Source organism: Urtica dioica, chromosome 3, assembly GCF_054948205.1.
Source record: "Urtica dioica subsp. dioica isolate 48M chromosome 3, U.dioica_male_clone48M_v1_H2, whole genome shotgun sequence".
In the NCBI taxonomy this organism is placed as follows: Eukaryota; Viridiplantae; Streptophyta; class Magnoliopsida; order Rosales; family Urticaceae; genus Urtica; species Urtica dioica.
Window position 1 is genome coordinate 48514763 of NC_142758.1, and position 12880 is coordinate 48527642.

The 12880-nt window shown below is 36.1% G+C and overlaps 2 protein-coding genes across 2 annotated transcripts; one reads left to right on the plus strand and one right to left on the minus strand.

Moving 5' to 3' along the window:
• Nucleotides 1-770: 770 nt before the first annotated feature.
• Nucleotides 771-3087, minus strand: LOC149403374 (NHL domain-containing protein). The gene is given in 7 exon segments (XM_089608844.1): nt 771-1389; nt 1483-1580; nt 2077-2217; nt 2220-2267; nt 2376-2537; nt 2651-2824; nt 2926-3087. Coding segments are annotated over 7 exon segments (1164 nt in total). The 5' UTR covers nt 2990-3087; the 3' UTR covers nt 771-912.
• A 978-nt stretch (nt 3088-4065) lies between these two features.
• Nucleotides 4066-12785, plus strand: LOC149403375 (AP-1 complex subunit gamma-2-like). The gene is made up of 18 exons (XM_089608843.1): nt 4066-4406; nt 5257-5559; nt 5696-5837; nt 6126-6299; nt 6722-6901; nt 7825-7979; nt 8140-8230; nt 8391-8554; nt 8788-8842; nt 9359-9478; nt 9613-9708; nt 10216-10343; nt 10457-10561; nt 10680-10933; nt 11041-11277; nt 11373-11548; nt 12038-12136; nt 12219-12785. The coding sequence occupies exons 1-18, from the start codon at nt 4375-4377 to the stop codon at nt 12312-12314; spliced, it is 2607 nt and encodes an 868-aa protein (XP_089464969.1). The 5' UTR covers nt 4066-4374; the 3' UTR covers nt 12315-12785.
• Nucleotides 12786-12880: the final 95 nt, after the last annotated feature.

Sequence of the window (12880 nt, forward strand, 5' to 3'; positions counted from 1 at the left end):
CGACAAAAAAACACTAGCTTAGAGGATATTTTATTTTCTAATCTCCAAAAAACTCTTGCCGCGCTCTCTAAAAAAAAATTAAGACTTGAGTTTTCAATATTCGGCGTCATCGCCTCCCCTGGGATAGGGAAACTCCGATAGTTTAGACTAATGGAAGACCTATCGACCTAAGGAAATGTATTTTTTATTTTTATTTTCTTCTTTATGTTTTGCTTTATCTTTTAATTATGTTTCAATAATCACTTATTAGATATGGCTTTTGTACCGCCCGATTTTTAATCGGAGTGGTTTGAATTTATTCTTCATATCTGAATCTCAGATCTAAGATATGGTTTTCTTTTTTAGGCGTGGATCTCAGTCGGGTAATACCCCTAAAACCACAATCTACAACAAGCGAAAGCCGGCCTTTCTTTTTTGCGCTATTCTTGTAATCTAAACCTTTGATTTTTATTAATATATTCATTTGAGGAGCAAAAAAAAAAAAAAAACTATAGACCAACGAACTACTCGTAGAAAGATCAATTATTTGCATTGAAAAACCTAGTTTTTGTTTCACATGGGATCATAAAATATATTTCGAGCACCTGCTTTTTTTTTTATAACGGTGAGAAAAACCGAAACTTAATTTATCCAGTTTCTTTTTCACACTTGATCATAAAATACACTGGGAATAGTTTTTTTCAGCCTTATGATATATGACTTTAGCATAAGTGAAATACTAGTTTCGGAGGAGAGATTCTTGACAATACTACATCCCTCTAATACAAACATTCGGAATAGATTTTTTCAACCTTATGATATATGACTTTAGCAAAGTAAAATACTTAGTTACGGAGAGATTCTTGACATACAACATCCCTCTAATACAAAGGTGTTTCATAAATCTACATTATAAACACACACAAAAAAAAATCACTTCCTTCTGACTAAATTAGAGGTCTCTTTGGTCACACTCACCCCTGAGAAATACATGACATTACTCTTGATCATACTCTCCAACGTCCGATCCGCAAAAGAGTTGGATAAATCAACGTCACACCCGATTTCATCGCTCTCATTTGGGTTCGAAGAACCCGATCTTCCATCAAAAGGTATCAGATCCTTGAGCTGATCAGCGTACTTCTCCGATACTACTTCCTCCTCTCTAATACTAAAACCACTATAACTACTATCAGAAAGTTTATCTATATCAAGCAGAGGCGGTGATTGTTGCTCACTCGAAACTCGATCGATCCTAAACAAGAGGCTGTCGAAGAACGAACACACCAGAAAGAAGTTAGCAATTGCGCTTCTGGTGGCGGAGGAGAGTGTCGGAGCTATTCGCTTCCATGGATTGGTCATTAGGCAGAGCTTCCATGTCTCGCTGAAGCCGTTGATCCTCGCGCCTTGCTGTCTAATAATCAAAAGCCATGGCCTTTTTCATTAACCGATATCGTTGTGGACGAATCAACGTGTTCGAAGCAAAAAAGAAAATGGACTTACATGAGTGAAGACGTAAGGTCTAGCTACGAACCCGACAGCGCAACCGAATAACAATGCCACTCCGATCGCTGTACCCCAGATCGAATTTGCCAACTTTCCTGCAAAGAAAAACCTCGGTACATCAACAAATTTCATTGTACAAAGTTTGCAAACCAATGTTTATAAATAGGGATTTCATTTTTTCCCTTCAATCCGATGTTCATTTTTTCATTCCGTTATTAAGAATTTCCGAAATTCTGGCAAAAACCTAAAATATCGACGATTTTTTTAAATAAATAGATTTGGGTAAAAACCAGCTTAAATTTGGAAATTTGGCAAAAAAATAAAATAAAAAAAATCGACATTACAAGATGGAACCCCCGGCAACTCAATAATTTTGTTCCATTATCGAAAATTGCCAAAATTCTGGAAAAATCTAAAATATCAGCAATGATTTAGATTAAAAAAAAAAGAAATATATTCAAGTGGACGTCACAAAATGGAACCCCGGACAATCGGCATTCTAATCTAGGTTCAAACTGCAAAAAAAATCATTTCTTGCAACTCAGGTTAAGTCACCGAGCAAGTACCCCGACTCACTATACTCACCATTACCTGAGCCCGAGTCCCTTTTACAATCCTCGGCCTTGAGATCAATCTTCCGAACTAGCTGATTCCCATGATCCGAGACCAGCAAAGCACATATCTCGGCCGCAAAAACCAGCTCGAAATCGTTCGAAAACGTCGCGTTCCGTGGTCGGCTCGGCCGGTAATCTTGTTCACGCCAGCAATAGTACTAGTCACTCCTATTAAAAAAAAAAAAAGAAAAAAAAATTCAGTCATTTTTTTTTTTTTTTTTTTTTTTTCTGATTTATCACCTCTAAAAAAAATTAGTGCAATTGATAAATAAAAACCTGAACTTGCGATTTTCCTGATCACATTGTTGTTTCTATCAGCAACATAAATATTCCCTCTCATGTCAACAGCGAAGCTCCGAGGCCTGTTGAACCGGACCGAACCGGGCTCGCCGTCTTTATACCCAGCCTCGCCCCCGAATAGAAGCTTAATTACACTATCTGCCATTATCACATTTCTCATGAAAACCCTAAACCCCCAAATAATCAAAAGAAAAGAAAAAAAAGTCGTAGAAAATTGATGAAATTCGCGTCTTTAATTTAGAATCCCGTACCCTGGGAGACCGGAAACGGAATGGTGTAGAAGGCACTTCCGGTGGAGTCGAGGATCACCAGATCGGACGGTCCAGGATTGAGGATCACGGCGTGAGGGTTTATCTTCAATTTTGGACCGTCGATCACCGTCGTTACAGCGTAGCCGTCCTCGATTACGGCGTCGGAGGCGGAGACTGTAAGCACGAGAAAGCATGGGGGTCCAAAAAAAAATATGGCAAACATTCAGGGACCGAAATACAAATAAACCATTAAAATATATATTATTTTCTTTTACCGTGAAGCGAAACGAAATGGGTGAAGAAGAAGAAGAGAGCGAGAGCAATGGAATTTGAAGCCATGATCGATAGCACCAGTGTGAAGTGTAGTGAGAAGTGAATAGACCCAAATGTGAACGACAAGGTAAGGATAAATCAATGAAGTCACTTTGGGTTTTTTTTTTTACTTTTTATTGGTTGGCTTTGTTATTCTGCACCGTTGGATCGCTTATTCGGATGAATAATATGTACCGTTCAGATTGATTTATTTAATTTTTAGAATAATTTGTTACAATTAGTCAATCCTATATGATAAAAACATGTAAGGAATCAATTGATTCGATTTATGCACATTCTGCTTTGAATCGATATTTAAGCAACAAAGGATCTCAAATAACTGATTTTTTTTAGTTATTGAATTTATATGTGATTGATCAATCTGTGATATTGTAAAGTTTAAACCATAGGAATGCTAATGACATATGTGTTTATCATTGACTATAATATATTACAATTGTATTTTGTGAAGTTATAAATATTTGACGACTCAAAATCAAACTAAATCCAATTTTCTCTCTATATATATCCTTAAAAAAAACCCGATTGAGTACATTATTCTTGAAATGAACGAAAAGTTATTGCCCGCATATAAAATTGAGCACAATTATACAAATATAAAGCACCACTTTTTTTTTATCGAGAATAGATTCGAAAGCATGTAATAGAAGATACAAATAACAAATAAATTAAAATTACTAACGAGAAAGTTTTTCGCAAAATTATCAAAAGACCCGAAATTCGTTATAAAGTGTAGGTTAGAAAGTTTTTGATGGATGTTTAGCAAAAAATCAATTGATTTTTTTGAGCGGCTAATGTTTGTGGATAAATAGAAAAATTAAGTGAAATTAGCTCGAAAATTAAAAAGGTAATAACAGAAGTTCAAAGGTATTTTGATCCGAACACTAAAAAAACCCCAATTTTTTTTTAACACATTCACCCATTAAAACCAAATTTAATACTTTAACTTGTATATTTATCCTTCATAAAAATAAAACTTATATATTTATCCAAATTTCTCAATTCAGATCAGATCAATTACCTCTCTACGAATTAGAGCTAGAAATGTAATTAAATTTCCTTAAGAAAAAAACGTAATTAAATTTCGAAGTCACAGAAAAAAAAACAAGCAAAGCATTTCTTCGCAAGTGGAAGGACAGGTCTCTCTCTTCCGAAGCGAGACTCTCTCTCACTCTCTTTCTCTCTCAGATCTAAAATCTCTCTGCGTTTTCAATTCTCTCTCTTGATCGCTCCGACGAAACCTATACGGATCTCGGATTCGTAATTCTGGATTTTCGCTCCAGCAATTGGAATTGTCTGCGATTCGATCGATCGTTTTCTCGTTGTAATTTCTTCTGATCCGACTCGAGCTTTGTTTTTTCTTCTTTCTGAGATTAAACTACGAATCAGCCATGAATCCATTCTCTTCCGGCACGCGGCTGAGGTAAGCTCTCTCTGGTGCTTATTTTTGTTTGAATGGTATTAGATCGTTTGGGAATTATCATGGAAAAGCATGCCTGTTTTGTGTATGAGTGTGTGTAACGAGCTTGATTTCGTTTGAATTTGGTTGCGTAAATTGAAATTCGTGGAGGTTGATCGCTAGTTTTGCGATTGGGTTGGGATTCAATAGCTGTTCGTGCGTGCATTTTGGTACTTGGATTGTGACTGGTGTTGTTGGATTGATTGGTTTGATGAAGAAGTTTCGAAACTGGTGTAATGGTCTGACTGCGCTTCGAAACCATTTTTTTGGTAGATTTGATACCTTTGTATATCTCGTAGAAGATTACAAATAAAGAGGCAATTAGGTGAATTGGGCACTCATGTTTTCCACCCAATATGGTGAAAAAATTGAACTAGTTCGAGGAAGTTTTTTTCCGCATATGATAGAGCTCTCCAATCGCAAGCATAAACTGAACGTTAAAAAGTCTCTTGTTTGAATTTAGGATATTGCCGTAGAACTTGAAGTTGATAAACTGGACGTGGAAGAATGTATTTCTCATTACTAAATTTGTTATGTTACTTTTTGGCATTGGAAATTTGGGAATGCAAAGAGGATTAAAGTTAATGTTAGAGAGAAACTAGAATAATTTTGGCGGAATACCTAGGTCTCTGTAGTTAATTACTATTTGAATTTGTAGACGTTTCCCAGAAAACGCCTCGGGGGAAGTTTTGGGATCCATACACCGAAGCAATATCGATTCGAACGAAGTTTCAAGTACCTGTATTAGTTTTCTATATTTTCTCTGTATATGAAATTTTGATTGTTAAGTCTATGGCTTGCTGTTCTGATGCAGGGACATGATTCGAGCGATACGCGCTTGTAAAACTGCAGCAGAGGAGCGTGCCGTAGTGCGGAAAGAATGCGCTGCTATTCGTGCTTCAATCAATGAAAACGATAATGATTATCGGCATCGTAACCTGGCTAAGCTCATGTTCATTCATATGCTTGGTTATCCCACCCATTTCGGTCAAATGGAGTGCTTGAAGTTGATAGCATCTTCTGGGTTTCCTGAGAAGAGGATTGGGTACCTAGGCCTCATGTTGCTGCTCGATGAGAGACAGGAAGTTCTTATGTTGGTCACAAACTCGTTAAAACAGTATCCTTACAGTTTAATCTATTCGTATGAATAAAATGTTTCCCTACTTGTTTTTCGTAATATGCATACTCAAGTATTAGAACGGAAATGGGTTATTATTTTTTTCTTGAAAAAGCAGCCTTGACTCATGTTTCAGAGATCTTAATCACACAAACCAGTACATTGTAGGGCTTGCTTTGTGTGCGTTAGGAAATATTTGTTCAGCAGAAATGGCCCGTGATCTTGCACCAGAAGTAGAAAGATTGCTGCAATTTCGAGATCCAAATATTCGGAAAAAGGTGAGTTCTCCAAATTCAATGTCTCCATTATAGACAAGTGATAGCTTGTTTCAACTTTCAACTACCCCAGATTTATATAAATTCTTCAGCCAGTGGTCTTTTTTCCGGTATCGAACGTAGAAATGGGTTTTGGATTGTCAGTGTTACTCTGAGGTTTGAGCTATGTATGGAAAATTGCATTTTTTTTTCCCTTCCTGATTGGTCACCTTCAGTTTGATTTAATTTTCTTGTCTGGTGGAAGGCTCTAACCATTGAATTTGCACTCTTACCCTTTGTGATTATTTTCAGGCTGCATTATGCTCAATAAGGATAATAAAGAAAGTCCCGGACCTGGCAGAAAATTTTATAAATCCCACCGCTTCATTACTCAAAGAAAAGCATCACGGAGTGTTGATAACAGCAGTTCAACTTTGTACAGATTTATGCTTAGTCAGTGAGGAAGCACTTGATTATTTTAGAAAGGTAACTGGACTACGATGAACCTGTTGATTTGTTGTACTTCAATCTAATTGAGCTCTAATCTTCACCAAGCGAAGTTTATAAATTTGCTCAGCCTTGGTTTGTGCCTAAGTTATCTATGTGCTTAGACTGCTCTTTGCATTCCAGCTGGATTTTCATGCTAGGATATGTGCCTGTTAGGATTTAAAAAAAAAAAGCTTTGGATTCTATATTACAGTTAAGATTTGTGTTTTAATTATCTGGCAGAATCATGCGTGGTAGAATGTTTTCCACTTTCTTCAACAATTGTACAAGAAGATGACTTCTATGTAGTCATTTCATATCTTTGTATTGTTTCTTTGATGGCTTCAACATGAATCTAAAAGTGATCTGAAGCATTGCTAGTTTATCTTTTGAGCTAAATAGATTTTACAAATATTATGTAGAAATGCACAGAGGGTTTGGTCAAAACTTTGAAGGATGTAGTGAACAGCCCGTATGCCCCTGAGTACGACATTGCGGGCATCACCGACCCTTTCCTGCATATCAGATTGCTGAAGCTTTTGCGTGTGTTGGGCCAAGGAGATGCAGAGGCTAGTGATTGCATGAATGACATACTTGCACAGGTGAGTTATTATTATAGTTTGTATTAGCCCCAAGATCATGGATAGTAGGTGCACTTTTGTCAGTTGCTATATCAGCGAGTCCTCAACATTCTATTCTTAGAGGCATATATATCTCACACTGGGTTTTCACCTTCTGAGCCAAATATTTTTCACCCAGGGCTCTCAAGATGAGATTTTAAACAGCCATATACTGCATATGATTTATACTTCTGCCATAGTATAATTCCTACTGGTAGTGTTAACACTTTTATCGACAATGATATTGCCAATAGCTTTACTACATAATTAACTTTATAACAAAGATTAGTTGCTTATGGATTCATAATTTGCGTGCAGCTGACCAAGGTTTTCGCAATTGCGCAGTATTGTTATATATCTATGTGGGATTATATAGACAACAGTAAAGAGGAAAAAATAAGCACAGTGATCTCTCTATGTTTAGATCTGTATAAGTTCTATTCCAATTTCGAGTTGTGGATGTTTGGTTGTGTCTGTAATTATTAAAAGCTTGGGCCGTTTGGTTTAGTTTTCTAAACTCGTTTTCTGTTTTTAAATTCTGTTTTCTGATTCTAATTTTTAAATTTAAAAAACAGATTTAGAATTATGTTTCATAATATTTTAAATGTTGTTTGGTTATGTTTTCCATTCAATTGTATAAAGATAAAATAGAAAACAACTTTTCATTGTTTTCTGTTTTCTGAACAAATTTCAAAGAAAACAGAAACATGATTCTAAATCTGTTTTCTAAAAACATAAGCAAACAGTTTTTCTAAAACTGTTTTCTAGAATTTAGAATCAGAAAACAGAAAATGGATTTGGAAAAGTAAACCAAACGGGGATAGAGTTTCTTAATCATTGCTTCGTATATTCTGGGAAGTTGGCTCATTTATCATTTTAAGCTGATGCGTTATATCATTTTCCAGGTGGCAACAAAAACAGAGTCGAATAAAAATGCAGGGAATGCAATTTTATATGCATGCGTAGAAACTATCATGAGCATTGAAGATAATGGAGGCTTACGCGTTCTTGCAATTAACATCTTGGGGAGATTCTTATCAAACCGTGATAATAACATCAGGTTTTCGTATTGGACTTGACTTAAAGAGTAGTTGCATTGCTTATTAACAAACGATACTTGGTTTATTTTATAGATTGATTAGAAGCTTTGCAAATCCAATTCCTATGAATTATTTCAGTATATAACAAACAAAATTCTCACTTGGTTGCCTGTTTTGTAGATATGTTGCATTAAACATGCTAATGAGGGCTATAACAGTAGATGCCCAAGCTGTGCAGAGACATCGGGCAACAATCTTGGAATGTGTAAAGGTAACACGTTTTGTCTACTTAAGAACAATTCATCCAGTGACATTTTTTTCTGCTTCAGAAAAATATGCCATATATTCTATTTAAAATAATAATAACAAGAGTCTGGTGCTTTTGGCAGAAATAGAAAAGCTTTTGAACTTCGTGTTTCCAATTTTTTCAGGATTCAGATGCTTCTATTCGTAAAAGGGCTCTTGAACTTGTTTATCTTCTCATAAACGAGACCAATGTAAAGCCTTTAACAAAAGAGCTAATTGATTATTTGGAAGTAACCGATCAAGATTTCAAGGAAGATCTTACAGCGAAAATATGTTCCATTGTATCAAAGTAAGTCCTTGGCTCATGGTTCTGAAGCCAAAGCACTTTTCCTAAGCAAATTCTTTATACTGGGTCGCAGTGAATTTAAATGTGATCATTTGTATGACATGTTCTATCTAGCACATGCATTGCTGAATTCATAAACTTTGAGTATAGTTGATAGAGTTGGATACTAACGTAAGACCTTTAAGTTTGATTTGTCTAGAAGTTAGTTGATTGAAACGAGTACTTTGCTGACTCAGGTTTTCCCCTGAGAAGATTTGGTACATCGATCAGATGCTCAAGGTTCTCACAGAGGTATAATTTACATGAAGGCTTGCTAAACTTATCTACTCCATTTTCATGTTAATTTTTTTTTTTTTTAGTGTAAGAACGTCTAGGTGATGTTAGGTTATTGCATGGTCTGATACAAATTAGCAAATTATGTATGTTCATATACTTACTTTTGGTGCTATTAATACTCATTCTAGGTAAGCAGTTCTCTTTTACATCTGTCCAATGATATAATAAACACCTATTTTATTTCACTTTTATGCTCCTTGTGATTGTTATTGGCTAGTGATTTTAGTAGTTGGTGTTTTTCTTTAATGGCCAATATTGTTTTACAACAGCCTGGTTGGCCGGTTAGATTTTTCACTTTCATCATTTAAACAAATTCTTTGGCAACATTTCAAGGTGAAATTAATAGTTGTCTTAATTACAAGAGCGAATGTGAGAATATCCATAAGTGCTTCTTATAGGCTGCTGTAATTTGTCGCTTTCTAGTTACTTGCTACTGAAAAAGATCTGTTGTTTTGGCTCTCCTATTTGTAGGCTGGAAATTTTGTAAAAGATGACGTATGGCATGCCCTTATTGTCGTGATAAGCAATGCTCCTGAACTTCATGGATATACCGTTAGGGCGTTATATAGAGCATTCCAAACATCTGAACAGGTGATAAATTTTTTTCTCCATTTTCACACAAGCTGTGATTATGGAAGATTCTTTCTCTTTTCATTGCCCCTAATTGGTTACATATTGAATTTGGTTATATTAGGAGAAGATTTTCTTTATTTTGTTTGGATCAGGAAAGTCTTGTTCGAGTGGCAATTTGGTGTATTGGAGAATACGGTGATTTGTTGATCAATAATGTTGGCATGCTTGACATTGAAGACCCAATTACGGTGATTTCTCACTTTTATATATCATTACATAAACCCTATTCTGTTCATATCTCGGCTTAATCTAAGAAAATAAACTTAAGCATGCAAATTTCCATATCACACGGTTTTTTTTGGTAGATGATAACTAGACTTGCAGTTTTTTTTTTACTTTTATTTTTATATTACATCACGGATATAGTGTAAACTCAATTGCATCGGAGATTTAAGCACAGATTACAAGTAATATTAATAACCTTTAACCTTAATATTGAAGACTTGTTTCTACGTTAGTGGGGATTAAACCCTTGCCGCCAAGCTAAGGGCTCGAGGGTAAGGATTTAGTCTTTATATTGGTAAGGTTGTAATCTATAAAAAAATATAAAAAGCTGCAAGATAGACGATGTGTCATTGTGAAGCATGGGGGTTTGTCTGCAATATATGCCATTCACATTAGAATTGATCTTTTGTTTTTATTGCCTTATTTTTGTTGACGTTGCTTTCATTTAATATCTAGTTTTTGTTGAGCAGGTGACAGAATCTGATGCTGTGGATGTTGGGGATATAACAATTAAGCGTCAAACCTCAGATCTTACCACTAAAGCAATGGCTTTCATTTCTCTATTGAAGCTGTCTTCACGATTCCCATCCTGCTCGGAGTATATACGCTTTAACTTTTGTTAATAATGTTATTTTTATTTATTTACTTTTTACCTTAGAGCTTTTAGTAGAGTTGTTTCCCATTTTTTTTTTCTTTTAATGCCGTCCGCAGGAGAATCAAAGATATAGTTGCACAGTCGAAAGGAAACCTTGTGCTTGAATTGCAGCAAAGATCCATTGAATTCAACTCCATTATTGCGAAGCATCAGAATATTCGGTATGCATTCTTTTTTAGTTTCGATATATAGCATTACTCAATGTTACTCCTCATACGCCTCCACATCTTATATTCTGTTCATTGTTTCGTAGAAAGCTGATGGATCAAATTGTTGCAGGTCTACACTAGTCGAAAGGATGCCGGTTTTGGACGAGGCAACTTTCATGGGAAGAAGGGCTGGTTCTATACCGGCAACTGGTTCAACTTCCACAGTTTCTTCGATCAATCTACCGAACGGGGTTCTGAAATCCGCGACTCCTCTTGTTGATTTGCTCGACTTAAGCTCAGACGACGCCCCTGCACCGAGCTCCACAGGCGGCGATTTCCTTCAAGATCTTCTCGGCGATCTAGCACCAGCTTCAGACCAACCCGGTTTGTTTCGCATGCACTAAATCACAGACGACGCCATGTTCTTCTCTCGCTAATTTTATTTTTCGTCTTTTTCCCCAACCTGGTTTGGTTATTGGTTTTTGTAATAGGTATGAAGCCTGTTCCGCAAAACGGCACCGACGTTCTTCTCGACCTGTTATCTATCGGCACGCCTCCTACACAAACCAGCTCATCTTCTCCCGATATCTTATCCTCTCTGCAAGACAATAAAGCACCGTCAGCGTCGCTTGACGGGCTCTTAACCTCTTCTTCACCTTCACATTCTGCACAAGCCACTCCTGTCATGGATTTGTTGGACGGGTTCGGAGCCAGCCCCACAAAGCTCGGTAAAAACTTGGAAATTTTTCTTACTCTATACTTCTAGAGATTAGCTTCTTCGATGTGGTTGACTATATATATAACCGTTCTTTCCTATCAACAGAGTCAAATGGTTCAGCTTTTCCATCCATAGTCGCTTGCCAGAGCAGTACGTTAAAGGTGGAATTTGTCTTTTCAAAGCCGCCTGGAAGCCCACAGACGACAGCTATTCAGGCTACGTTCACAAACCTATCATCGGACACCCTCACCGACTTCATTTTCCAGGCTGCAGTTCCAAAGGTAAAACTGTAAATATATATGTAATCATGCTCCTAATTTATTACTGATTGCTTTGTAAAACCGGTATTTTGGGGGGTTTTTTTTACCCCTCTCACTTGATTCACACATGCTATTCTCTTTTCTTGAAATTCTAGAAAACTTTGAAAGAGTCATAATTAAGTTAGGAGGGGTAAAATAGTATTTTTCATTCGTTTAGTCTTGTTTTACTAACAATAAGCCGTTGGGAGGTCAATATTGTAAATCAGAAGAATTATTCAGTAAATTATTTTATTTTCGTCAGTTGTAAGTGGAGGGATTGGTTCAATGAGTTAATTAATAGTAGTATCGATATGTCTTCTAAATTATCCTGGGTCCTGTTGGAGATCCCTCGTCAAAAAGTTTCCATGTACCCCGAGTTCTCTTTTTCGGGATCTTGAAAAGTGTTTATGAACTTACAAATATATGGTTCGTTGGATTCTGATTCAATTTTTTTGGTGCTATAAATTCCAGTTTCTTCAACTACACTTGGATCCAGCTAGTAGTAATGTCATTCCTGCTAATGGGTCCATTACCCAAAATTTGAAGGTCACTAACAGTCAACACGGAAAGGTAAATATCTGAATTCACTCGTTTTCCAATTAGCTGGTCTACAGAGTAGAAGATGCTTAACCAAAACTCATCTGTATCTTAGAAATCTCTTGTCATGAGAACAAGGATCGCTTACAAGAAGAACAACAAAGATGTTTTGGAAGAAGGGCAAGTCAACAATTTCCCTCGTGGTTTGTGAGATTTGATTCTCGTACAAGACGTAAATTATCGCGGTGTGTTTCCTAAAAAAATGCTACATCGGCGCGGCTATCTTTTTTTTTCTTTTTTCTTTTTGGGACGGTAATGTATCTGAAACGAGAGCTTGATTTCGCTCGGATTTGGGTCTTTGCCAATCAGTGGCTTCGCACCTTTTGGTTACATTGTTTTTTGTCTCCCTCTTTTAGGTGGTTGGTGTACATTACTACAATTGATTCCCTTTTGGAATGTGGGAATTGAATTTTGTCTTTTTTATTCTTGAAAAGAGAAAAAAGTGCACTTGATTTATTGAAAGTTGAGTTTATGTATCTTTCTTTTTTTCTTCTTGCTTTTGGGTTTTATTTTTTGCTCGAGTTCGTAGTTGTCGAATTGGACATTATCGTATAGTGTATTCAATCTTCTTTCATGTACCATTTTACCTCAAATGATAATGAAGTGTAAGGTTATTATATCATATTATTTGTTGTCTTTTTTTTTTTCTTTTTTTCTTTTTTATAATAATAATTGTTTGTCCTTTTTAATTGTCATAGTTTCCAAGTTCATCTCTAC